Consider the following 25,449-nt stretch of genomic DNA (forward strand, 5'->3'; position numbering starts at 1 on the left):
GAAAGAAAGATTTGGTCAGGTATGGTGGCACATGCCTTTAATCCCAGAACTTGGGAGACAGAGGTAGGAGCATCACTGTGACTACACAGTGATTAAAGGGGATTGTTACAAAGCCTAGTGGTTGAGGTTCAATTCCCCAGTGCCCACGTAAAACCAGATGCATGAAATGGCACATGTATCTGAAGTTCATTTGCAGTGGCAGGCCCTAGTGTGACTATACATGCTCTCTCTCTGTGTCTCTCAAATAAAGATTCAAAATGCATTATGTGCATATATACAATTGTCAGTAAGCTGGGAATGGTAGCACATGCCTCTAATCCCAGCACTTGAGGTAGGAGGATCACTGTGAGTTTGAAACTAGAGAGTGAATTCCAAGTGAGTCTGGGCTAGAGTGAAAAACAAAACAAAACAAAAAAACTCAATAAAAACTTACAAATAAAGCCAGGCATGGTGGCACATGCCTTTAATCCCAGCACTCAGGACGCAGAGGTAGGAGGATCGCTGTGAGTTCAAGACCACCCTGAGACTACAGTCAGCCTGAGCTACAGTGAGACCCTACCTGGAAAAACCAACCAAACAAACAAACAAACAAAAAGTTACAAACAGGATTGGGATATGGCTAAAGGCCCAGGTTTGATTCCCAGTATCCATGTAAAGCCAGATTCAAAGTGGTGTATGCATCTGGAGTTTGTTTGCAGTAGTGGGAAGCCCTGGCTCACCCACTGTCTTTCTAATACATGAATAAATAAAAAGTATTTTTAAAAATTTTCAAATATTCAGAAAAGAAAAAGAAATAAATGCAAGCAAAAAAAAAAAAAAAGAGAGAGAGAGAAAGTGGTGGTCTAAGAACTGAAAAACAGAAATGTGGAAAGGCATGGTGGCACATGCCTTTAATCTCAGCACTTGGAAGGCAGAGGCAAGAGGATAACCTTGAGTTCGAGGCCACCCTGAGATTGCATAGTGAATTCCCGGTCAGCCTGAGGTAGAGTGAGACCCTACCTCTAAACAAAACAAAACAAACAAACAACAACAAAATAAAACCAGAAATGTGGTATAAAGTTTCATGGAAGACAAAGGAAGACTGTTGAAAGAGAAGAAATGACAGCAAAGTAAAAGGGATTCATTTAACTTTTGATTTTTTTTTTCTTTCAGACAGGGTCTCATGTAGCCCAGGCTGGCCTTAAACTTGTTTTGTAGCTGAGGATGATCTTGAACTCTAGACCCTATTGCATTTACCTCCCAAGTGCTGATAATATAAGCATGTGCCACCATGCCAGGAATGACTTCTGTTTTAACAGGACTTGTACCTCTAAAGAATAAAAGAACAGATGATATTAGGCTAGTACAAACACAAACAAAATACTGAAGATATCTTATCCTTATATATACTTTATGCCCATTTGGGGATGAATTGTCGCAGTAGTCATTTAAATGGCTCAGGGTGAGGACTCTAGTTGACTTACCTCACAACTCCGAAGGCGGCGGGCCCATATGGGTGTGTTAGAGGAGAGTGGCTGAAGAGGGGCCAACAAGGGTTCTTCAAGCACTCTGAGGAAAAGGAGGGTTCAATGTAAGTATATATAGTTCCACACACAGCACAACATTCCATTTATCTTTTGTTTTACATTATTTGAATTTGGACTGGGGCTCAAGGTAGGGTTTCTCTTTAGCCCAGGCTGACCTAGAAGTCACTATGTAGTCTTAGTGTGGCCTCAAATTTATGGTGATCCTCCTACCTCTGCCTCCCAAGTGCTAGGATTAAAGTCATGTGCCACCATGCCCAGCTATTTGCACTTATTTTATGCTGAATTTATTCCTATAAAAAGTTTTTATAAGAGCCAGGTGTGCTGGTGCACGCCTTTAATCCCAGCACCTGGGAGGCAGAGGTGGGAGGATTGACCTGAGTTCGAGGCCACACTGAGGTTACATAGTGACTTCTAGGTCAGCCTGGGCTAGAGGGAAAGCCTACCTCAAAAAAAAAAAAAAAAAAAAGAAAGGTTTTTGCTTATTCTGGGATATCTTTTTCTCTGTAACACCTTCTTTTCAGGCTTTAGGAACAATCCAAGATCACCTCTTTGTGGTTGGGAAAGCTCTGGATTGATCTGATTGTGCACTTGGTAAGTACCATAGCATAACTTGCTGTTTTGTTCACTTGGATGTTCCATGACCAGAGAATGCAACTAAACCCTTAAATTCAGCATTACTTCTTCATTTTTAAAAATTTTTTTTCAAGGATTTATTTATGGGGAAAGAACAAAAACAAGAGGGCTGGAGAGATGGCTTAGTGGTTAAGGTGTTTGCCTATAAAGCCAAAGGGCCTCAGTTTGATTCCCCAGAACCCACACGAGCCAGAGGCACAAGGTGGCACATGCATCTGGAGTTCGTTTGCAGTGGCTAGACACCTGGCATGCCTATTCTCTCCTTCTCTCTCTCTCTCTCTCTCTGCCTCTTTCTCTCTCTCAAGTAGAGAGAGAGAGAGAGAGAGAGAGAGAGGCAGAGAGAGAGGCAGAGAGAGAGACAGACAGAGAATGGGTGCACTGGGGCCTCTAGCCACTGCAAACAAACTCCAGATGCATGAGCCATCTTGTGTATCTGGCTTACACAGGTCCTAGGGAGCTGAACCTGGGTCCTTTGGCTTTGTAGGCAAGAGCCTTAGCCTCTAAGCCATCTCTCCAGCCCTACTTCTACACCTTTAAGCATGTGCAGCAAAAATGCAGGACTCTTTTTAGGCTAACAACCCTATGTCCTGGGCATATCTACTGGCTCCACTGTTTTATCAGGATGGCACACACTATACTTTACAAAAGTGCCATCCTGATTCTTTCAGATCCTTGATGGTCTGGAAAGCTTCCTGAGGGTTCTTAAAGTAATCATAAAGTTTTGAATCTCTCTCTCTCTTTTCTTTTAGCATTTTTAAAAAAGATTTTATTTTTATTTATTTATTTATTAGAGACAGAGAGGGAGAGAGAGAGAATGTGCATGCTAGGGCCTCTAGCCAGTGCAAACAAACTCCAGATGCATGTGCCACTATGTGCATCTGGTTTACATGCGACCTGGAGAATTGAACCTGAGTCCTTAGGCTTTGCAGGCATGCACCTGGAGTGCTAAGCCATCTCTTTAGCCCCGAATCTCTTGACTAGATTCTTTGGGTCAAAAAAGAATGTTCACAGATGTTTAAAGGTCACTTTAGGCTGCTCAAGAAGAGAAAAGCAGTTTCTTTTGTTTTTCTAATTGCTCTGCTTTGCATGCTGCTTTTTTGCTGCAAATAGCATTGTTGCCTCAGGTGTGCACATTTAAAAACACTGATTTGTAGGCTGGAGAGATGGCTCAACAGATAAGACACTTGCTTGCAAAGCCAAAAGACCCAGGTTTGATTCCCCAGTACCCACACAGAGCCAGATGCACAATGTAGCACGTGCATCTGGAGTTCATGGCTAGAGGCCTTGGTGTTCCGTCTCTCTCTCAATGTCTGTCTGTCTTTCTCTCTCTCTGCTTGAAAATAAATAAATAAAAATTAAAAAAAAAATTTTAAAACACTGACCTGTGATCTGTGCTTGGTTTGCAAATCCTGCTGGCCCAGATTTCATTCCCCTACATAAAGCCATATACACAGTGGTGCATGTGTCTGGAGTTCTTTTGCACTTGACATGCCTTTCTTTCTCAAGTAAATAAAATCATTAAAAAATAAATAAATAAATTGGGCTGGAGAGATGGCTTAGTGGTTAAAGTCCTTGCTTGAAAAGCATATGAAGCCAGATGCACAAGGTGGTACATGTGTCTGGAATTTGTTTGCAGTGTTTGAGGTCCTGGCATGCTCATTCTTGATGAATCTCTCTCTCCTTGCAAATAATAAAATAAAGTACAATATTGCCAGGTGTGGCACATGCCTTTAACCCCAGCACTTGGGAGGTAGAGGTAGAAGGACTGCTATGAGTTTGAGACCAGTCTGAAAATACTTAGTGAGTACCAGGTTGTTCTAGGCTAGAGTGAGAAACAAACACTTGGAATACAAATACTTGGAAAACAAACAAATAGTAAATAAATTGATGTATGTGTGTGTTTGTGTATATGGAGTTGGGAGGATCACCTCAGGATGTCCATGCTCTTCACCTTCTCTGAGGTAGGACTTCTTGGCTTCCCATGGCCATAAGTGTGTTGGGATTATACATGTGTTGTTTTGCATCTGACTTTGAGTGGGCACTAAGGAGGATAGAACTTGGGTTGTCAGGCTTGCAAGTAAGTGCCTTTAACCGTTGAGCCACCTCCCTTGTTTTCACAGTGCTTCTTTAAAATGACATATTTCACATACTTGATGGCTTTTCAGATGTCTATATTCTCTCTTTTTTTTTGATATGTCTATATTCTTGATGCTGAGAAGTTTCCTGGATGTTCTTAAAATGAACCAGATTTGAACATTATAATTTCCATGATTTCATGGGAGTTTCATAGGTTACCTCTGGCCACTTACAGAAAGTCAACTGTTTTATCTTAACTACTGTCAAAAATAATCTATTGATAGGCTGGAGAGATGGTGTGGTGGTTTGATTCAGGTGTCCCCCATAAACGTAGGTGTTCTGAATGCTAGGTTCCCAGCTGATGGGTATTTGGGAATTAATGCCTCCTGGAGAGAGTGTATTGTTGGGGGTGGGCTTATAGGTATTAAAGCCAGTTTCCCCTTGCCAGTGTTTGGCACACCCTTCTGTTGCTGTGGTCCATCTTATGTTTGCCAGGGGGTGATGTCCACCCTCTGCTCATGCCATCGTTTTCCCCTGCCATCGTGAAGCTTCCCCTCAAGCCTGTGAGCCAAAATAAACCTCTTTTTCCCAGAAGCTACTCTTGGTTGGGTGATTTCTACCATCAATGCGAACCGGACTGCAACAGTAAAGTGGTACCGAGGAGTGGGATTGCTGCTAGACACCTGACTGTGTGGCTTTGGCCTTTTGTAGCTGATTTTCAAGAGGAATGTGGGAGGATTTGAAACCTTGGCCTAAGAGATCTTTGCAGTGCTGTAAGTACAGCTTGATGGTCTATCCTGGTCAGAGCTGCCTGAAGGCAGTAAGAACTATGGACTGTGAGGTTTGGCTTATGAGGGTGAGAAAAAGCTTTGCCTGGACTGGGCTAGTAGTTTGTGTGAGTAGCTTGCTCTTGTGCCCATGTCCTGAGAAGTTGTGCAGGGTTGCTTTGCGTAGAAATGAACTGGTGTGTGCAGAGGGATATGGCACAGAAAGGAAAATCTTTGGGTGAACTGCTGCCCGTTCAGCTGCAACTGAGAGATTACAACCTTTGAGACTGGGCTAGCTGACCTGTGCTGGGGCAACAGAAAGAATGTCGACTCTTTTGAAGGAGCCTGAGTGCTCAAGGAGTGCCCTGTTCTTCAAAGTCTGCTTTATTCCCCCCTGGATTAACAAATTGGCACCCTACCTGGTATCATGGAGTATAAGAAATGCTGGAAAGAGGGTCATTGAGTTTGCAACACGGTCTTGTGTTTTGGAAATGGCCATGGGCAGTGTGAAGCAGGTTTGCTGGTTGCCTGCATAGAGACCCCATGGGGCCATGAGGATGAACCGTGGATTGCAGTGGAGACCCAGTGGAGATGCCGGGACCATGAGATGGCTGCCAAGGAGCTGCTGGCCCCGATGAAGTTTTCCAGGACTGTGAGTAGCCTAGCTGGAGGGGCAGAATTGGAATGCCAGAGACTTGTTACTGTTAGAATTATTGGACTTGAAGATTTGTCACTGGCTAGAGTTGCTGGACTTGAAGCTACAGAGTTTGATGTTTGTCCCGGTTGTTTTAAATCTTGCATTGGTTGAATGTTTCTTTGCTATGCCCAATGCCATCTTTTGCAGTGTGAATATTTATTCTGTGTCATTATGGGTTTTTTGAGGTTATTTTTTGGTATTATGGCTCAGTTAAAAGATCTTGGACTATGGGGATGTATGAACATCATTGGAATTGATAAAAACTATGGGGACTTTTAAAGTCAGACTGAATGCATTGTATTTTACAACATGTATGGATATCAGTTTATGGGGGCCAGGGGCGGAATGTGGTGGTTTGATTCAGGTGTCCCCCATAAACTTAGGTGTTCTGAATGCTAGGTTCCCAGCTGATGGGTATTTGGGAATTAATGCCTCCTGGAGGGAGTGTATTGTTGGGGGTGGGCTTATGGGTATTAAAGCCAGTTTCCCCTGGCCAGTGTTTGGCACACCCTTCTGTTGCTGTGGTCCATCTTATGTCTGCCAGGGGGTGATGTCCACCCTCTGCTCATGCCATCGTTTTCCCCTGCCATCGTGAAGCTTCCCCTCAAGCCTGTGAGCCAAAATAAACCTCTTTTTGGGCTGGAGAGATGGCTTAGCGGTTAAGCGCTTGCCTGTGAAGCCTAAGGACCCCGGTTTGAGGTTCGGTTCCCCAGGTCCCATGTTAGCTAGATGCATAAGGGGGCGCACGTGTCTGGAGTTCGTTTGCAGAGGCTGGAAGCCCTGGCGCACCCATTCTCTCTCTTTCCCTCTATCTGTCTTTCTCTCTGTGTCTGTCGCTCTCAAATAAATAAATTAAAAAAAAAAAAGTTTATAAACCTCTTTTTCCCAGAAGCTACTCTTGGTTGGGTCATTTCTACCAGCAATGCGAACCGGACTGCAACAGATGGCTTAGCTGTTAAGGCACTTGCCTGCAAAGCCAAAGGACCCAGATTCAATTCCTCATTACCCATGTAAAGCCAGATGCACGAGGTGGCTCATACACCTGGAATTCATTTGCAGTGGCTAGAGAATGGCATACTCATTTTCTCTCTCTATCTGCCTCTCTCATAAATTAATTAAAGTAAATAAATATTTAAAAATATATTTTGGATACCAATAAAAAATGTTTAACAAGCCAAGCATGGTAGCACACATCTTTAATCCCAGCACTTGGGAGGCAGAGATAGGCACATTGCTGTTTATCTGTTTGTTTTGTTTTTTGAGGAAGGGTCCCGCTCTAGTCCAGACTGACCTGAAATTCACTATGTGTCTCAGGTTGGCCTCGAACTCAGTGATCCCACCTCAGCCTCCCAAACGCTGGGATTAAAGGCACAGGCCATGGGCTGGAAAGATGGCTGAGAGGTTAGCGTGCTTGCCTGTGAAGCCAAAGGACCCATGTTCAACTCTCCAGATCCCACATAAGCCAAACACATAAAGGTGAAGCAAGCATAAGGTCGCAAATGCCCACTAGGTGGGGCAAGCATCTGGAGTTCAATTTCAGTGGCTGAGGCCTTGGAACGCCAATTCTCTCTCTAAAAAAATTAATTAAAAAATTTTAAACTTTTTAAAAAAGGTTTGAGCCATCATGGCTATTTTTTTATTTTCTTTAGTCATTATTGTTTTATTAACTGCTAAGTGAAAAGCCTACATTTGTTCTTCCAGTACTTTTACAGTCCCTCTAAACTTAAGAATTTTATCTTTCCCAAAGCTTATTTTATGGTCTTATCATTATGTCATCATTTATCATTTGTTAAAAATGAGCTAATAAGAGGGGATGGTGGTACATGCCTTTAATCCCAGAATTTGGGAGGCTGATGTAGAAGGAACACTATAAGTCTGAGGCCAGGCTGGGCTAGAGAGTAAGACCCTGTCTCCAAAACAAACAGGCTGGGCATGGAGGATTGCCAAGAGTTTGAGGCCACCCTGAGACTACATAGTGAATACTAGGTCAGCTTGAGCTACAGTGAGACCTTACCTCAAAAACAAAACAAAATTAAAAATAAACAAAACATCAAATTACCTTCAGGTAACTCATTAAGAGTAGTATCATAGGGCTGGATGAGGTGGCACATGCCTTTAATCCCAGTACATGGGAGGCAGAGGTAGGAGGATTGCCATGAGTTCGAGGCCACCCTGAGACTACATAGTGATTCCAAGTTACCCTAGGCTAGAGAGAGACCCTACCTCAAAAAAATAAAACAAAGAAACAAAAAAGCAGTATCATATAAAATTATAACTATTATCTCAGGTGAGGGGTTAGTTCAGTGGTAGAGTCTTGCCTAGAATGCAAGAGGCTCTGGGTTCTTTGAAATAGGGTCTCCTGCAGCCAGCTTTGGGTGATAAAGATAAGCTCTTCTTTCCCATGGCTCACCTAGTTACTGACTTTTTGGGCAATGTGAGGGACGCTTGTGAATGAAGAATATAATTACTGGTGTTGTCTTCTAGACCATCTGTCACCACAATTGGTATGTTTCCATCAGTGGGTTTATCTTCAGAGGCATCTTAACAAGAACAAAGAAAGATTAGTATCACAAAAAACACCCTAATAATGCACATAAGTAGAATTTACATGTTTATAATAGGAAAAGGAAGAATAGCTTTGAAGTTAAAGTTTACAAAACTTTATTAAGACTGTCACTGATAACCTTGTTTACTATTGAAATTATTTTGTAATTAACTTTTTTGGAACTAATAATGAACAGCTAGGATGTAAAAGTAGTATAAATAAGTATTAATGACTTTCACAATATAATAAGAAAATATTGAAAATGTTGTTTATATATTCTATTTACAATGTTTCTGCAAACTACATTTTGCTTTTAACTTTTGATGACTATTAATGAAAACGATAAATTATGAAACAGATTTAAAAATACCTATATTAAACCACTATCTATAAAACAAGCAATAAAACAGTGGAAGTACAACTTTAGAAAAGAGATTCAAATATATGGGGAAGGAAAGGAAGGAAAAGGAAGAGAACTAATAGGGATATTAGTAAATAAGCAAAGACGGAGCTTGTAGAAGGAAATGGGGTGCAAGGTTCTCTTTTCTGTACTTGAAAGAATAAAGGAAAGAAGAAAGTATGAAAGATACAAATAACAGGGCGGGGCAAGGTGGCACACGCCTTTAATCCCAGCACTTGGGAGGCAGAGGTAGGAGGATTGCTGTGAGTTCAAGGCCACCCCGAGACTACATAGTGAATTCCAGGTCAGTGTGAGCCAGAGTGAGATCCTACTTCAAAATAAGCAAACAACAACAACAACAAAAAGCCAGGCATGGTGGCACATGCATTTAATCCTAACACTTGAGAGGTGGAGATAGGAGGAACACCATGCATTTGAGGCCACCCTGAGATTACATAGTGAATTACAAATCAGCCTGAGCTATAGTGAGACCCTACCTCAAAAAAACAAAAACAAAAAGAGTTTAAAAAATAATCTGGGGCTGGAGAGATGGCTTAGTGGCTAAGGTGCATGCTGCAAAGCCTAAGAACTCAGGTTCAATTTTCCAGGGCCCACGTAAGCCAGATGCACATGGTGGCACATGCATCTGGAGTTCATTTGTAGTGGCTAGAGGCCCTAGTGTGCCCATTCTCTCTCTCTCCCTCCCCCCCCCCGTCCCTAATAAATAAATAAAAAATAAAATCTTTAAAAAAAAAAGAAACGTTTAAGATATTTAAAAAAGTAATCTCTTACATGGCTAGCAAAAAAATGGATAAAAATGCAATGTAAAAATCTTTCCCTGAGCTGGGCACTTAGAAGGCAGAGGTAAGAGGATTGCCATGAGTTACAGGCTACCCTAAGACAACATAGTGAATTCCAGATCAGCCTGGGCTACAGTGAGACCTTTCCTGGAGAAAACCAAAAAAAATAAAATAAAATAAGATAAAATAAAATCTTTTCCTGTAAATTCTAGACAACAAACCTGTGTTGGTAGTATAGCTGGGAAGATGCTCTCCCACTGAACAGGTTGTCTATTGTCTCTGTTAATGGTTTGCTTATCTGTACAACATCTTTTTATTTTTACGATGACCCAGTTATTGAGTGTTTACTAATGCCTTGGACTACTGGAGTTGTATTCAGAAAGTCTTTCTCTAAACCTATACTTGGAGTCAAAATTTAAAAAAAAAAAAAAAAAATCAAGCACCCAATCAAGAAAGGCGCAGGGAATTGAAGGAAGGAAAGGAAGAAATGCAAAATGGCCATTAACACCTAAAGCAACATCTCCATCTACCAGGGAAATGCAAATTAAAATAACTATAAAATACCATCTTACTCCAGTCAGAATGGCAACTATCAATCAAATGACAGCACGTGCTGGCAGGGGTGTAGGGAAAGAGGAACTCTCAACCACTGCTGGTGGGAGTGCCAATTTGTACACTCACTATGGAAATCAGTATGGAGATTCCTCAAGAGGCTGAAAATAGAACTACCATTAGACCCAGCTATGCCTCTTTTGGCTGTACAGCCTAAAGACTACTACACCACAGAGGCAAGTGCTCAACCCTTTTATATATGTGTGTGTGTGTGTGTGTGTGTGTGTGTGTGTGTGTGTGTGTGAGAGAGAGAGAGAGAGAGAGAGAGAGAGCCAGACACTCAACCATTTTTATTGCTGTTCTATTCACAATAGCCAGGAACTGGAAGCAGCCCAAATGCCCATAAGCAAATGAATGGTTAATGAAGCTGTGGTACATCTACACAATGGAATGCTACTCAGCAGTAGGGAAAAATGAAATAATCAAATTTGCAGGAAAATGGGGAGACTTGGAAAAAAAATCATGCTAAGCAAGGTCACAGAGGCTGAGAAAGAAAAACGCTGCATGTTCTCTCTCATATGCAGTTCCTAACGTGGCCAGCATCAGTTCATTGGAAGCCATTATGAATACCAACAGTGGGGACATGGTACTACAATGAAGATAGGAAAAAGGGGAAATAGGAAGGGAGGGGAGGAAGGGCTACTCAACAAGTTGATGGTCAGCAAAAAGAAAATAAGGAAGGGAAGGGAAAGGGAGGGAAGGATGGAAAGGCCTTGCAAGTGAAGGAAGGGGGAATGGGGAGAATACACAAAACTAATGGCAACATGAATCAATTCCATAGAAACTTTCTTCCTGGATACCATTCTACAAGTTATTACCCTCTATAAGGAGAAAGGGGACCAAAAAAAACCAAAACAAAACAAAAAAAAGAGCCTCATAAGAAGTGGAGAAAGCATAACCCTAAAACCATGAGCTCTGTCTGATAATTCTAGGGCAGAATTGGGTTCCTGCCACCGTAAGCTGCTGGTCAGGGAAACACAAGGTCACCAAAATACAGGCCATTACCAAAATACTTTCTTACCTGCAAGAGCTAAAAGGTAATTCCCTATTGCTGAAGACACCACAGCACATGGCCACAGGACATCAAATAACTATGGTAGAACTGAGAGGGAATGTAGTTCCCTCCCTCCTGGCTACCCCTTATAGTGCTGCAGAGTAGCTGGAGAATAATGGTTGCCAACAGATTGATTAAGCAGGAGATTCTGCCAGATACAAAATTAACTAGCTGAGCAAGAACTATACCCTTGTGCAATAGTGTCACACAGCTGATGCAGGTAGCCAACTTCTTACAGACTAGGCATGAGACCTGCTCAATGGAGAAGAACTGATATCTGGCTCTGGAAACCAAGCCAGATTCCCTTTCCCAAGGACAAGCTACAGTTTTTACTGCTCTCTAAGTAAGAAGAGTAGATATATACATCAATAAGTTTCTCTACTAACTGGGTTTATCCCCTTTAATCCAAATTGATCTCACCTTCGGAAAATCTGTTCTATTTTACAGTTGGAAGGAGGAGAATAAGGATACATTTAACACATCAAGGGGAGAAAGCCAACTGCCTAATGAGATGGGTCATTTCCATCTCATCTGCCCAGGGCCCAGAAGTCACTTCCAAGGACGCAGTGACAGAATACTGCTTTCACAGCTAGCCTGAAAACCAGTTCCAGGAAGATGGCAGATCCTATGGTCACTCAAACTCCATCAAAACAGATATCCAGGGGCTGGGAAAATGGCTTAGCAGTTAACATGTTTGCCTGCAAAGCCCAAGGACCCCGGTTCAATTCCCCAGAACCCACATAAGCCAGATGCACAAGGGGGTGCATGTGTCAGGAGTTCATTTGTAGTGGCTAGATGCCCTGACATGTCCATTCTCTCTCTCTCTGCCTTTTCCTCTCTCTCTCTCTCTAATAAATAAATTATTTTAAAAAAAAAAAAAACAGAGATCCAAAGACTATAGAGAAATGAACACTAAACAAGATCCCTACCTTGCCCACCAAAATTCAGACAACATAGAAGAAGAGGGGAAAGAATTGGGGTGGGAGCAAGGGAGTCTAATAAGAGTATAACCACTATATCAAAATCAATAAAGAATAAAAGATTAAAAAAAAAACTTTCCCTGTAGCTAAGTACTCTTGTTACTGTTGCTGTTATTTCTACTATAATTAAAAATTTATTTTATGCCCCACTAGTTATTTGAGAGGAAATAGGAGTCATCCAGGTTCAAAGACTTCAAAAATGAAAAAGATGGCTAACCTAGAAAGGAGTTAGAAAATGAACTTAAAACTTATTTAGGCTAAAAAACTCTAATTATGAGTTTGCAATCTTACCTAAGGAAGTTAACTTTGATAACTTTCATAAGGCAATTTTCTAGAATATCATCTTATTCATTAAAACAGTCTCAAATCCTCTGTATGCCATTGTGACTCACCCTCAGGACTATTCACATCCACAAGTTGCTCCTGAGGTATGATCACTTGCCCCATTCCTGTCTGGGTAGATGGAATTACACGAAGCACCTGTCCATTTTCTGAAGGGCTGGCAATGATCATCTTGGAGGCATTAAAAAAAAATTCAAATGCCATTCTGATTTAACAGATTAATGAAATTATTAAAACATATATCTACTTTTACAATGGATCTTACTACTTCCTTCATTACATAGATAAAACATTGAGACACATAACATTTGTCCCTAAGGTCCCACACTGGTAAGTGTGAAACTAGGACTAAATTCAAAACTGGAAATTTAGCTAGACATGGTGGTGCAAGCCTTTAATCCCAACTCTTGGGAGGCAGAGGTAGGAGGATCACCGTGAGTTCGAGGCCACCCTGAGACTACATAGTGAATTCCAGGTCAGCCTGGGCTAAAGCAAGACCCTACCATGAAAAACAAAACAAAACAAAACAACAACAACAAAAATTGGACGTTTGAGCCTATAATCTATGGTCTTAACCACTACAGTCTTCATTGTGATAGTTCATAATAAAGACTAATTACTTGGGAATTAGAACAAGGTTCTGCCTAGACATAAAATCCCTAGACTTCCTTGTGAACACATCTAGATGGAAGCAAAGTCCAACTTTACACACACACACACACACACACTTTAAATCCCAGTGCTTGGGAGGCAGAGATAGGAGAATCACCATGAGTTTGAGGCCACCCTGAGAATAATTCCAGGTCAGCCTGGGCTAGGGTGAGGACCTACCTCAAAACACACACACACACACACACACACACACATATGTATATATATCCCATCCCCCGGCTGACCTGGAATTCACTAGTAGTCTCAGGCTGTCCTCAAACTCACAGAGATCCTCCTACCTCTGTCTCCAGACTGCTGGGATTAAGGTGTGCACCATCATGCCTGGAAACATTTATCAATTTTGTTGAAATAGAAATATACTGCCTATAATCCTATGCACTTGGTAGCCTGAGATAGAATAATCACTATGAATTCCAAGCCAGCCCAGCCTGAAGCTACACAGTGCACTCCAGATCAGCATGAGCTACAGTGAAACCCTACCTCAAAAAACAAAACAAAAATAAAAGCTGGGTGTGGTGGCGCACACCTTTAATCCCAGCACTCGGAGGCAGAGGTAGGAGGATTGCTGTGAGTTCGAGGCCACCCTGAGAATCGATAGTAAATTCCAGGTCAGCCTGGGCTAGAGTGAAACCCTACCTTGAAAAACCAAAAAATAAATAAATAAATAAAAATAAATAAACAAGGGGCTGAAGAGATGGCTTAGTGATTAAGGTACTTACCTATGAGTCCTAAAGATCCAGGTTCTATTTCCCAGTACCCATGTAAGCCAGATGCACATGGTGGCTCATGTGTCTGAAATTCATTTGCAGTGGCTACAGGTCCCATAATAACCATTCTTTATCTATCTGCCTCTTTCTTTCTTCTTTTTCCTTCTCTCCTTCCTTCCTTTCCTTCCCTCCCTCCCTTTCTTTCCTCTCTCTCTTTCTGTCTCTCAAACAAATAACTTAAAAAAATTAAGTTGCAGGCTGGAGAGATGGCTTAGCGGTTAAGGCGCTTGCCTGTGAAGCCTAAGGACCCTGGTTCAAGGCTCAATTCCCCAGGACCCACGTTAGCCAGATGCACAAAGGGATGCACGCATCTGGAGTTTGTTTGCAGTGGTCCTGGCGCGCCCATTCTTTCTGTCTCTCTGTCTGCCTCTTTCTTTCTCAAATAATTAATTAATTAATTAATTTAATAAAATTGGAAGCCAGGTGTGGTGGCTCATGCCTTTAATCCCAGCACTTGGGAGGCAGAGGTAGGAGGATTGCTCTGAGTTCAAGGCCACTCTGAGACTACATAGTGAATTCTAGGTCAGCCTAAGCTAGAGTGAGACTCTATCTCAAAAAATAAATAAATAAATAAATAAATAAACAAAATAAAAAATAAATTGGGACTGGAGAAGAGATGGTTTAGCATTTAAGGAGCCCCTAAGGACCCAGATTCAATTCTCTAGTACCAACATAAGCTAGATGCACAAGGGGGCAGATGCATCTGGAGTTCATTTACAGTGGCTAGAGGCCGTGGTGAACCCATTCTCTCTATATCTGCCTTTTTCTCTCTTAAAATAATAAATAAAAAACTAAATTAGGCTCTTCTCTAAAACAAAACAAAGCAATGAAAATGATATATATAGCCATACTTCCCAGCACTTTACAAGGAGAAAGCAGTTGTAAACTCTGGTGGTAGTAGCTGCTTAATTTGCTGAGTACAAACTAACTGTCAGGACTGCAGTGTACTACCTCAGTAAATTCTCACCACATACACATAAAGTATACATTTTTTATAAATGAGGAAACTGTCATACAAATACAATGGTTACAAAACTCATATAAAGTTACAGCCTATGTCATCAAATATTGGAAAGCAGTACTAAGAGGTGATACAGGGTTGGAGAGATGGCTCAGTGATTAAAGAGGCTTGCTTGCAAAGGCTAACGGTCCAGGGTCAAGTCCCAATATTTGCTATTATCCTCTACTTGACTACAAAATCTCAGCATCCACTGCCTATTTTGCCCACCATAAAAAAAAGTTCTACTTTTCGGGTGCAATAGTGGCACGTCTATCATGGTGGAAACCAACTTCCCTCCAATTGGACTAGAGGCCTGCTCCATGGGAGGGGATACATCCCTGATACTGAAAACTTAAAACAGGGGTAGTCATGAGCCCTAGGGGTATAATATCTGCTGATGTCTGGCTAAATGTATACACTATACTTATCAAACTGCCCTGTAAGCACTTCTTTTAACTTTCATACTCTTATATTAATGCTACTCTCACTTTGGGTAAAAAAAAATCTTCTCTTTTCAGATGGCAGTGACCTTGGGACGACTCAGCAGGTATCATAGTGCTGGAAAGAAGTGACTGGAGTACTGAGTAACATCTCGATCACACCTTCCAAGGCTCAGGGTCTAATGCGGAAGTGGTGGCAGAAAGAATGTAAGAGCCAAAGGAAGGGTAGAACTCCTTACAACGTGCTCCCCCCAGACACAAAATGGCCTGGGTATCCATGACCTCACAGTGCCTGACACTACCTACACAAGACCATCTTAAGAGGAGGAAAAGATCATGACATCAAAATAAAAGACAGACTGATTAAGATGGGGAGGGGATCTGATGGAGAACGGAATTTCAAAGAGGAAAGGGGGGAAGGAGGGTATTACTATGGAATATTTTTTATAATCATGGAAAACATTAATAAAAATTGAGGAAAAAAGTTCTACTTTTAGGGAAATGTTGATAGTGAAATATTCATGCAACAGGGAATTTATTTACAAACTTGTCATCTTCAGGTCAGTTTGGTTACAGACCTAAAACTGTTCTAAAAAATTAAGTTTATTTAAAAAAATCAAGTCTATTACAACAAACATGCCCAAAAGGTCCCATAAATTTCCCAAATTTCTCAAAAGATCACTTTCTTATCTTCAGGGTTTCTTTTTTTTTTTTTGACATGAGGACTCATGTAACTTAGGTTGGCCTCAAACTCGCTATATATGTAGCCAAGGGTCTTGAATTCCCCATCTTTCTGCCTCCACCTACCAACCACTGGGATTGCAAGGCCACCTTGAGACTACATGGTGAATTACGGGTCAGCCTGGGTTAGAGTGAGGCCCTATTTCAAAGAACAAACAAAAAAATTAATATTATATATTGTAAATATAAATATGTGTGTATGTGTAACTTACTGACATGTAAACTTTGGCACATTAACACTAGTTACAGATTATATTACATTTGCAACTTACCTTAAAGAACCAATGTGTACTGGTTTAATTATGTCTGTAGTTCAAAAAGAAAAATTTTTAAAAATATGTAAAAATCAAAGTCATGGAAAGAGTATTTTTCATACAATGTATAAGTAAACACTGTCAAAAATCAAGGTCGGAGGCTGAGAGATGGCTTAACAGTTAAAGTGCTTGCCTGTGAAGCCTAAGGACCCAGGTTTGATTCCCCAGTACCCACATTAGCCAGATGCACAAGGTGGTGCATGCATGTGGAGGTTGTTTGCAGTGGCTAGAGGCCCTGGTGTGCCCATTCTCTCTCAAATAAATAAATAAACATTAAAAAAAAATCAAGGTCAGGCTGAGAGATGGCTTAGCAGTTAAGGTACTTGCCTATGAAGCCTAAGGACTCAGGTTCAACTCCCCATAAACCACATAAGCCAGATGCACATGTGCACAAGGTGGCACACACGTCTGGAGTTCAACTGCAGTGGCTAGAGGCTCTGGTACACCAATTTTCTCTCTTTCTCTCTCTCTCATAAATAAATTTAAAAATCCTTTAAAAAATTTAAAAATCAAGGTCATTTAATAAGTCTAATACTTTTGGTTAGTAGGTATAATACAGGCTATTTGTAAGATATACTCACAACTTGTGCGTTAGTGTCTCCCAATGACTGAAGTTCATATTGAACAGGTTGCCCACTTTGGTCCAGTACATGGAACTGTTCTGCAGGAAGAGTCTGTGTCTCAGTCAGAGCCTCTGGCACATCCTGTGATATGCGTGAATCTGTTTCAGGAGTAGTGATGGGCAAAACAGTAGGAGAATCATTTTGTCCAAAGGCAGAATCCCCAGAGTCCATACAGGTTAGATGCTTTTGCAAAGAGAAAAACAGCACTTCAGTTTTCATAAAATACACTATTTTACTGCATTTTATGAGAGAATGTGTATAATGAAAAACAGACATTTCATTTATTTTTCAATTAATTGCTCATTTTACTTTATTAAGAATTTTCTTAACCTCCTCCATGTAACCAGCTGAAAGCAAGCTGGAAAAAGCTAGGCTGCATGCAGTCCAAGGAGAGAGAGAGAAATCACCAGTGGAGATACTCAACAGTGAACACTGCAAACTTTAAATTTGGCCAGCCAGGCAAATGAGACAACAGGGGCAATACTGGCATGTCTGCTATGGAGGAAACCAATCACTCTCAAATTGAACTGCAGGCCTGCTCCATGGGAGGGAGTACATCCCTGATAATGAAAACCTGATAATGAAAAGAGCCGGACATAATGGTGCACACCTTTAATTCCAGCACTCGGGAGGCAGAGGTAGGAGGATTGCCATGAGTTCGAGGACACCCTGAGACTACATAGTGAAGTCCAGGCCAGTCTGGGCTAGAATGAGACCCTACCTCAAAAAAAAAATAATAATAAGGAGCTGCAGAGATGGCGTAGTGGTTAAGCACTTGCTTGTGAAGCCTAAGGACCCTGGTTCAAGGCTCAATTCCCCAGGACCCATGTTAGTCAGATGCACAAGGGGGTGCATGCAGTTGGAGTTCATTTGCAGTGGCTGGAGGCCCTGGCATGCCCATTCTTTCTCTCTCTCTGTCTCTTTCTCTCTCTGTGTCAGTCGCTCTCAAATAAATAAATAAAAATAAAAATAAAAAATTTAAATAGACGGGTATGGTGGCACATGCCTTTAATCCCAGCACTTGGGAGGCAGAGATAGGAGGATCACCATGAGTTCGAGGATACCCTGAGACTACATAGTGAAGTTCAGGTCAGCCTGAGCTAGAGTAGACCCTACCTTGTGTGTGGGGGGGGACAACCTACAACAGGGGTAGTTATGAGCCCTAGGGGGTATAACATCTGCTGGTGTCTCACTTTTGGTTAGAGAAGCTTCTCTTTTCAGATGGTGGTGACCTTGGGATGACTCAGAAAGCACCATGGTGCTGAGAAGTGACAGAGGAGGACTCAGCACTGAAATATTTCTATCACATCTTCCAAGGCTCAGGTTCCATTGCAGAAGAGGTAGTGGAATGAATGTAAGAGCCAAAGGAAGGGTAGAACTTCTTACAACATGCTCCCCCCAGACACAAAATGGCCTGGATATCCATGACCTCACAGGACCTGACACTACCTACACAAGACCATCGTAATAGGAGGAAAAGATCATGACATCAAAATAAAAGACAGACTGATTGAGAAGGGGAGGGGATATGATGAAGTGGAGTTTCAAAGGGGAAAGTGGAGGTAAGGAGGGAATTACTATGGGTTATTGTCTACAATTATGGAAATAATAAATATAAAGATAAATTAAATTTAGAAAAAAATTTAAAAAGTTATTTTGCAGTGCTGAATATTGAATCCATTCTACGGAATCATTTTACCACTGAAATACATCCCAGTTTAGACAAAGTACTTGCTGGGATTAAGGTGTGAGCCACCACACCTAACTTAGATATTTCTTAAGTATATATATGGAGGTTGTCAATAAAATGTTAAAAAAGCTGGGCGTGGTGGTGCACACCTTTAATCCAAGCATTTGGGAAGCAGTGGTGGCACAGACCTTTAATCCCAGCATTTAGAAGGCAAAGGGAGGAGGATTGCTGTGAGTTTGAAGCCACTCTAGACTACATAGTGAATTTGTGAATTTCAGCTCAGCCTGAGCTAGAGTGAAACACTGCCTTGAAAAACCATTAAAAAAATTTCTTTCTCATTTTGTTTTGTTTTGTTTTGTTTTGTTTCAAGGTAGAGTCTCATTCTAGCTCAGGGTCACCTAGAACTTACTTTGTAGTGCCAGACTGGCCTTGCACTCAAGAGCAATCCGAATACCATTGCTGTCCAAGTGTTTCAATTAAAGGCATGCACCACTACACCCAGCAAAAAAAATATTTAAGTGAAATTGTTGATAACTGTTCACATTTTATTACCTCAATTATGATCAATAAAATTTTCCATGGAAAGAATTTGAAATTATGAAACACAATTAAAGATATACATTTTAGGAACATATATTTTTATGTATTTTTAAGCACTTACATATATTTATGTATTGCTGAGAAAAACTCTACATTAAAAATTTAGGGCTGGGCATGGTGGCGCACGCCTTTAATCCTAGCACTTGGGAGGCAGAGGTAGAAAGATCACTATGAGTTCAAGGCCACCCTGAGACTACACAGTGAATTCCAGGTCAGCGTGAGCTAGAGTGAAACCCTACCTCAAAAAAAAAAACAAAACCAAGAAACAAAAAACAAACAAACAAAAAACACCTTAAATGTATATTTGAATATAAGGATAAATTTTTTTTTGTAATTTTGTGTGTGTGTGGGTTTTTTGTTACAGATGAAATCCAGACATATGTGCTACTTTCATGTCTGGCTTTACATGGGTATTGGCTCACAGGCTAAATCTTCAGCTCAGTTTTTAGTGTTTTGGCTGAGTTAGGTTCTTACTCTGTAGCCGAGGTTGTCCTGAACTCAATATGCAGACCAGGCTGGCATTGAACTCATAGCAATTACCTGCCTCAGCCTCCCAAATGTTAGGATTAGAGGAGTGAGCTACCATGCCCAGCACTAGGATAAACATTAAAATTTTTTTTGAGGCAGAATCTCTAATATGTAACTAAGACCAAGCCTTGAACTTTCCATCCTTCTACTTCTGCCTCCTAGTGCTAGGAAAGCAGGTATGCACCACCACACTGGGTATACTGACTTTCTTAAATCATCGCATGAACTATTGTGTAAGCATAAAAAGTTGTTAAATGACATGATGATTTTTCTGAAAAGGGAAACAAGGTTCCCAGGTGAATCCCTACCTCAAAGTTCTGAGGTTCTATTTTTGACTCTTCACCATCATTGCCGTTCACTCTTAATGAATTGTTACACCGTTCCATGCTGGCCTCAGACTCAATTCCATCTTCTCTTCTTATTTAATGGCTGAAAGAGTTTAAATATCTGATCAACTAAAGCTCTTAGTTTTCTCTCTTTCTTTTTTTTTTCGAGGTAGGGTCTCGCTCTCTAGCACACACTGACCTGGAATTCACTGGGCAGCCTTAGGGTGACCTTGAACTCATGTTAATCATACTACTGGCTTTAAAGCATGTAATTTTTTTTTTTTTTGGTTTTTCAAGGTAGGGTCTCACTCTAGCCCAGGCTGACCTGGAATTCACTATGGAGTCTCAAGCTAGCCTCGAACTCATGGCAATCCTCCTACCTCTGCCTCCCGAGTGCTGGGATTAAAGGTGTGCGCCACCACGCCCGGCTAAAGCATGTAATTTTTAGGAGGAATTATTTATTTTAGATCATTTCATCTTCCTAGTAGAGTATTTTATGTAATTTAGGTACAACACTTCCATTCTATAGTTAAGAAAATTAACATTTTTATTAAGTTGCTCAGGAACCAGAATGCATTCAAAGCAAATCAAATAGTGATCCTATCCTTAATTACATTCTTATATTGGCTTAATAAAATTGCTTTTCTCTTATGAGGTTCTATTATGCCCTTTAAATTAATTCCAAATTACTCAATGAACAATGATTTATGGGTTAGGTGTACCTCATTGTAATGCTATATAATTTTAGAAAAGATGTCTTGGTACAGATGGGATTGTTTACACAATAGTCGACTTTATCCATCAAGATAAATTTTAATCTTTCTCTCTGTCGCTCTCAAATAAATAAATAAAAATAAGCAAAAATATTTATTTTTAAAAGATAAATTTTAAAAACCCAATAGACACTTAAAACCTCAAATAGCACCAAATATAGCAAAGTTTATATGCTGGGCATACTAGGTACAGTCAGAGATAAAAGTTAACAGTTGTAAAAGGATAATTATAATAATATCCTATAATAAAAGTTATATACATTGTTTATTTTAAAATTTTCCATTTAGTATTTTCACATTTTATATCATGATTGACTACAGGTAAATGAAATCATAAAAATGAAAGTGCAGATAAGAGGGACTATTGCACATAATTTATTTTTAGAGACAGAATCTCATGTAGCTCAGACTGACCTCAAACTCACTATGTAGTTGAAAGTGATCTTTAATTCCTAAATTTCTACCACCCAAGTGCTGGGATTACAGGTACAATTTTTTTTTTTTTTTTTTTTAGACAAAGTTTCACTCTATAGCCTAGGCTGAGCTGATACTATGAAATTCATGCTAGCCTTGAACTCACAGCAATCATCCTGCCTCAGGTTTCCAAGCACCGGGGTTATAGGTATAATCTACCAGAATTCTTAACATTAAAAAAAATGCATACTGCCAGGTGTGGTGGCGCATGCCTTAAATCCTAGCACTCAGGAGACAGAGGTAGGAGGATCGTCATGAATTTTAGGCAACTCTGAGACTACATAGTCAATTCCAGGTCAGCAAGACCCTACATTGAAAAAAAAAAAAAAAAATTGCATACCACTCAGACATCCCTGTAAACTCAGCTCTTAGGAGCCTATGATAGGAATATCCTGAGCTCAAGGCTACCCTGAGTAAGACCCTGTTTCAAAATCAAAGCAGGGCTTGAGAGATGGCTTAGTGGTTAAGGTGCTCGCCTGTGAAGCCTAAGTACTTATGTTCGAATCTCCAGGTCCTACATAAGCCAGATGCACAGTGATGCTAGCACACAATGTCGCACAAGCTCACAGGGGGCATACATGTCTGCAGTTTGTTCACAGTGGCTGAAGGCCCTGGCATACCCATTCTCTCCTTCTCTCTCTTTGACTCTTGCTCTCTCAAAAATTGAAAAAAAAAAAAATCAAAACAACACAAAACACTCATCATTTAACTTGAGAAACATGGAAAGTGAAAAACTATGATTAACAAAAACTGTTAACTACTCAGGTCTAGTGTAGCTATTCTCAATTTGATGAATTTATAAGTTATAGAATGACTATAATGGGCTGGAGAGATGTCTTAGTGGTTAACAGATTTGCCTGCAAAGCCAAAGGTTTGATTCCCCAAGACCCACATAAGACAGATGCACATGGAGCCTGCAGCTGGAGTTTGCAGTGGCTGAAGGCCCTGGCATGCCCATTCTTTCTCTTTCTCTACCTGCTTCTTTTTTTTTTCTCTCTCTCTCACTCAAATAAATTAAAACTTAAAATTTTTAAAGTTGTATATACCATAATCCAATTCATTACAAAACTTATTTTTAAAAACCTATAATCCACAGTTATTTAGTTTGGTTGTATTTTGCATATTAAGGTACTTGACAATAAATGTACATATATATAGTTTTTCGAGGTAGGGTCTCACTCTAGCCCAGGCTGACCTGGAATTCACTATGTAGTCTCAGGGTGGCCTTGAACTCACAGTGATCCTCCTACCTCTGCCTCCCGAGTGCTGGGGATTAAAGGTGTGTGCCACCATGCCTGGCTTGACAAAAAACAATTTTTTTTGTTTTTTGCTTTGTCAGGATAGAGCCTTGTGGTTTGATTCAGGTGTCCCCCATAAACTTAGGTGTTCTGAATGCTAGGTTCCCAGCTGATGGAGATTTGGGAATTAACACCTCCTGGAGACAGTGTATTGTTGGGGACGGGCTTATGGTTATTACAGCCAGTTCCCCCATGCCAGTGTTGGGTACACTCTCCTATTGCTGTTGTCTGCCTGATGTTGGCAGTGGGGTGATGTCCACCCTCTGCTCATGCTATCATTTTCCCTGCCATCATGGGGTTTCCCCTCGAGCCTATAAGCCAAAATAAATCTTTTTTCCCCACAAGCTGCTCTTGTTTGGGTGAATTCTGCCAGCAATGCAAACCTGACTGCAAAAGGCCTCACTCTAGCCCAACCTGACCTGGAACTCACTCTGTAGTCCCAGGCTGGCCTTGAACTCACAGTGATACTATCTCTGTCTCATGAGTGCTATGGGATTAGTGGCATGTGCCACCATGGCCAGCTTGACAATTTTTTTTCAGAGGTTTAAAAACAATTTGCGTGTGTTTGTGTGTGTGTATATAGGACTATGTGTATCATAGCATACCAGTAGAAGTCAGAGGACAGCTTTCAGGTTAGTCCTTGCCTTTCCACCTCAGAGAAGGGAGAGTTTCTCTCTCTGTATCTCACTTTGATGTTTTTTTGCTGGGTTTGCTATGAGCTTTTGATTTTTGTCTTCCATTCTGCATCAGAGTCTGAGTGCTGCAATTATAGAATCCTGCCACTGGGTCTGGGAAGGATAGACCTCTGGTACTAAGGCTTGAGCAGCAAGCACTTTATTCATCAAGTCATATCCCCAGGTCCTCAAAGACCTTTTTTTATTTTTAATTGTAATTTTATTTATTTGAGAGAGGGAGATGCACAGAGAAAGAGAGAGAGACACAGAGAATAGGCATACCAGGGCCTCAGCCCACTCGAACTCCAGACACTTGCGCCATCTAGTGGGAATATGCAACCTTGCACTTGCCTCACCTTTCTGCACCTGGTTTATGTGGAACCTGGAGAATTTTACATGGGTCCTTAGGCTTCACAAACACCTTACTCTCTAAGCCATCTCTCCAGCTGCCCCAAATTATTATTATTATTGACAAGATGTTTTGTATGTTTGTATCTTAATCTGGAACAATGATTCTCAAGTAAAGGACTCTAAAACAAGCTGTGGGCTGCTATATTGCCCACAGTACTTCTGACAAGTTAGATGCTCTCCCAGAGCTGACATCAAGCTCTTATCGTATGAGATTCTTTTTGCAATCATCCATTTTTTGTAGCAGTCTGCTCTATCAAGCCATGCCAAACTGGAAAATGCCCATGATATTGTACAAATGCCACCAAAAGCCATGAGAGAAATCAGACTCCCTGCCCTACCAAGACCCAGGGATACCTAAACCTCCTAACTAGATTTGTCTCCTCCTGCCTTGAAGCCATAAAGTCTCAGGTACTTCTCCAGGGCTACCACAGGGTTAATATCAATGATATAAAGATGAGTGATACCTGTTAAAGTTATCTATAAAACACATAAAGGGGGGGGAATTGAAATGGAAACTGGGGTAAGGAAATTTAGGAGCCCCTGCCCAAAGTTACATCCTATACTGTAATAGATTTTTGTATTGGTCCGTATTGCATTGTCTTTTGTGCTGACACTGTAGTTTTTGTATTTTTTCAAGGTTATAGTTTGTATTACAGCTCTGATCTGTACTGAAAATCATCTTGTGTTTCTTTCTAATCTTCATAACACAGCTGTAGGCATCTCTGTGATAATTAACTAGTTTTATGTTTTCTGCAAAACTTGCTTATCACATACTCAAGGTCTCTGGCACTAGGCCAAGGCTCAGAGCTCTGAGATTTAATAATGAGAGCAGTCTAAGATAAGGCATATAAGCTCCAAACCACCAAGATACATGGTTCAGGCTTTAGAATAGATTCCTGTAGGCCCACACTGGCATGAAAATAAACTGATTCTCCACTCAGTCTCTGGTGCTGATTCTGTGAGCTTCAGTTTCCCATATTACAGCCATTATGGAAATCAGTATGGAGGTAGCTGAAAGTTAGAAATAGTATGACCCAGCTATACTCTCCTGGGTTTACGTAGTGAGTTAGGATAGCCTGAGCTACAAAGGTATTACATGCTCAAGACTCCTCATATTACTTTTTCCTCTTTCCTTCTCTTAAGCTTTGAACAAATTTTTGCTAAGAAACAGAACAAAACAAAAATAAAATAAAGCTGTTACCTTAAAGTCAGGACATACGCCTATCATCCCAGCCCTCAAGAAGCTGAATAGAAAGATTCAGAGTCCCAGTCCAGCTTGGATTACAAAGCAAGACCCAGTTTAAACACCCCCCCCCAAAAAAAAACAACAACAACAAAAAAGCTGACAAACAACAACAAAAAAAAACATTACCTTCAGGCAGTGGTTCAAGTTGAAATTTTAGGTTTCAGCATCCTATTAGCCCCAGAAATGTCCTGTTGTGTTCAGTGAAGTTCTTCCTTTCGAGGACAATAAATCATAATAGCTATAGCTTTGCTTATGTGAAAGCAGTATTTGTGTCTTCATAATAGCATTTTCTCTATAATGAAACAGCATTCAAAGTACATTTTACTTTTCTACATGAGTAGAATGACTAGATTTCATCATACAGGTATTGTTAAGAAATACCCAAAAATAATAAAGAAAAGAAATAGCCATTACCAGCCTCATATGGTACAACTACTAAT

At 40.7% G+C, this 25,449-nt stretch overlaps 1 protein-coding gene across 6 annotated transcripts in view; it reads right to left on the reverse strand.

Annotated features, from left to right (window-relative positions):
* Positions 1 to 25,449, reverse strand: part of Carf (calcium responsive transcription factor) — a 63,358-nt gene that overhangs the window by 34,408 nt on the left and 3,501 nt on the right. For 4 of the 6 annotated variants that reach the window (XM_045148477.1, XM_045148478.1, XM_045148476.1 and 1 more), the window contains exons 2-7: positions 25,136 to 25,301; positions 20,116 to 20,236; positions 16,948 to 17,172; positions 12,483 to 12,603; positions 8,110 to 8,239; positions 1,464 to 1,548 (exon numbers count right to left, since the gene is read on the reverse strand). In XM_045148477.1, the coding sequence (XP_045004412.1) occupies positions 1,464 to 1,548; positions 8,110 to 8,239; positions 12,483 to 12,603; positions 16,948 to 17,172; positions 20,116 to 20,193 (639 nt within the window). In that variant the 5' untranslated portion in view covers positions 20,194 to 20,236; positions 25,136 to 25,301. Of the gene's footprint in view, positions 1 to 1,463; positions 1,549 to 8,109; positions 8,240 to 12,482; positions 12,604 to 16,324; positions 16,359 to 16,947; positions 17,173 to 20,115; positions 20,237 to 25,135; positions 25,302 to 25,449 lie in introns of those variants that run through there. The other 2 variants (XM_045148480.1, XM_045148481.1) reach the window with 2 other exon arrangements.

Source organism: Jaculus jaculus, chromosome 4 (assembly GCF_020740685.1).
Source record: "Jaculus jaculus isolate mJacJac1 chromosome 4, mJacJac1.mat.Y.cur, whole genome shotgun sequence".
NCBI classification, from domain to species: domain Eukaryota; kingdom Metazoa; phylum Chordata; class Mammalia; order Rodentia; family Dipodidae; genus Jaculus; species Jaculus jaculus.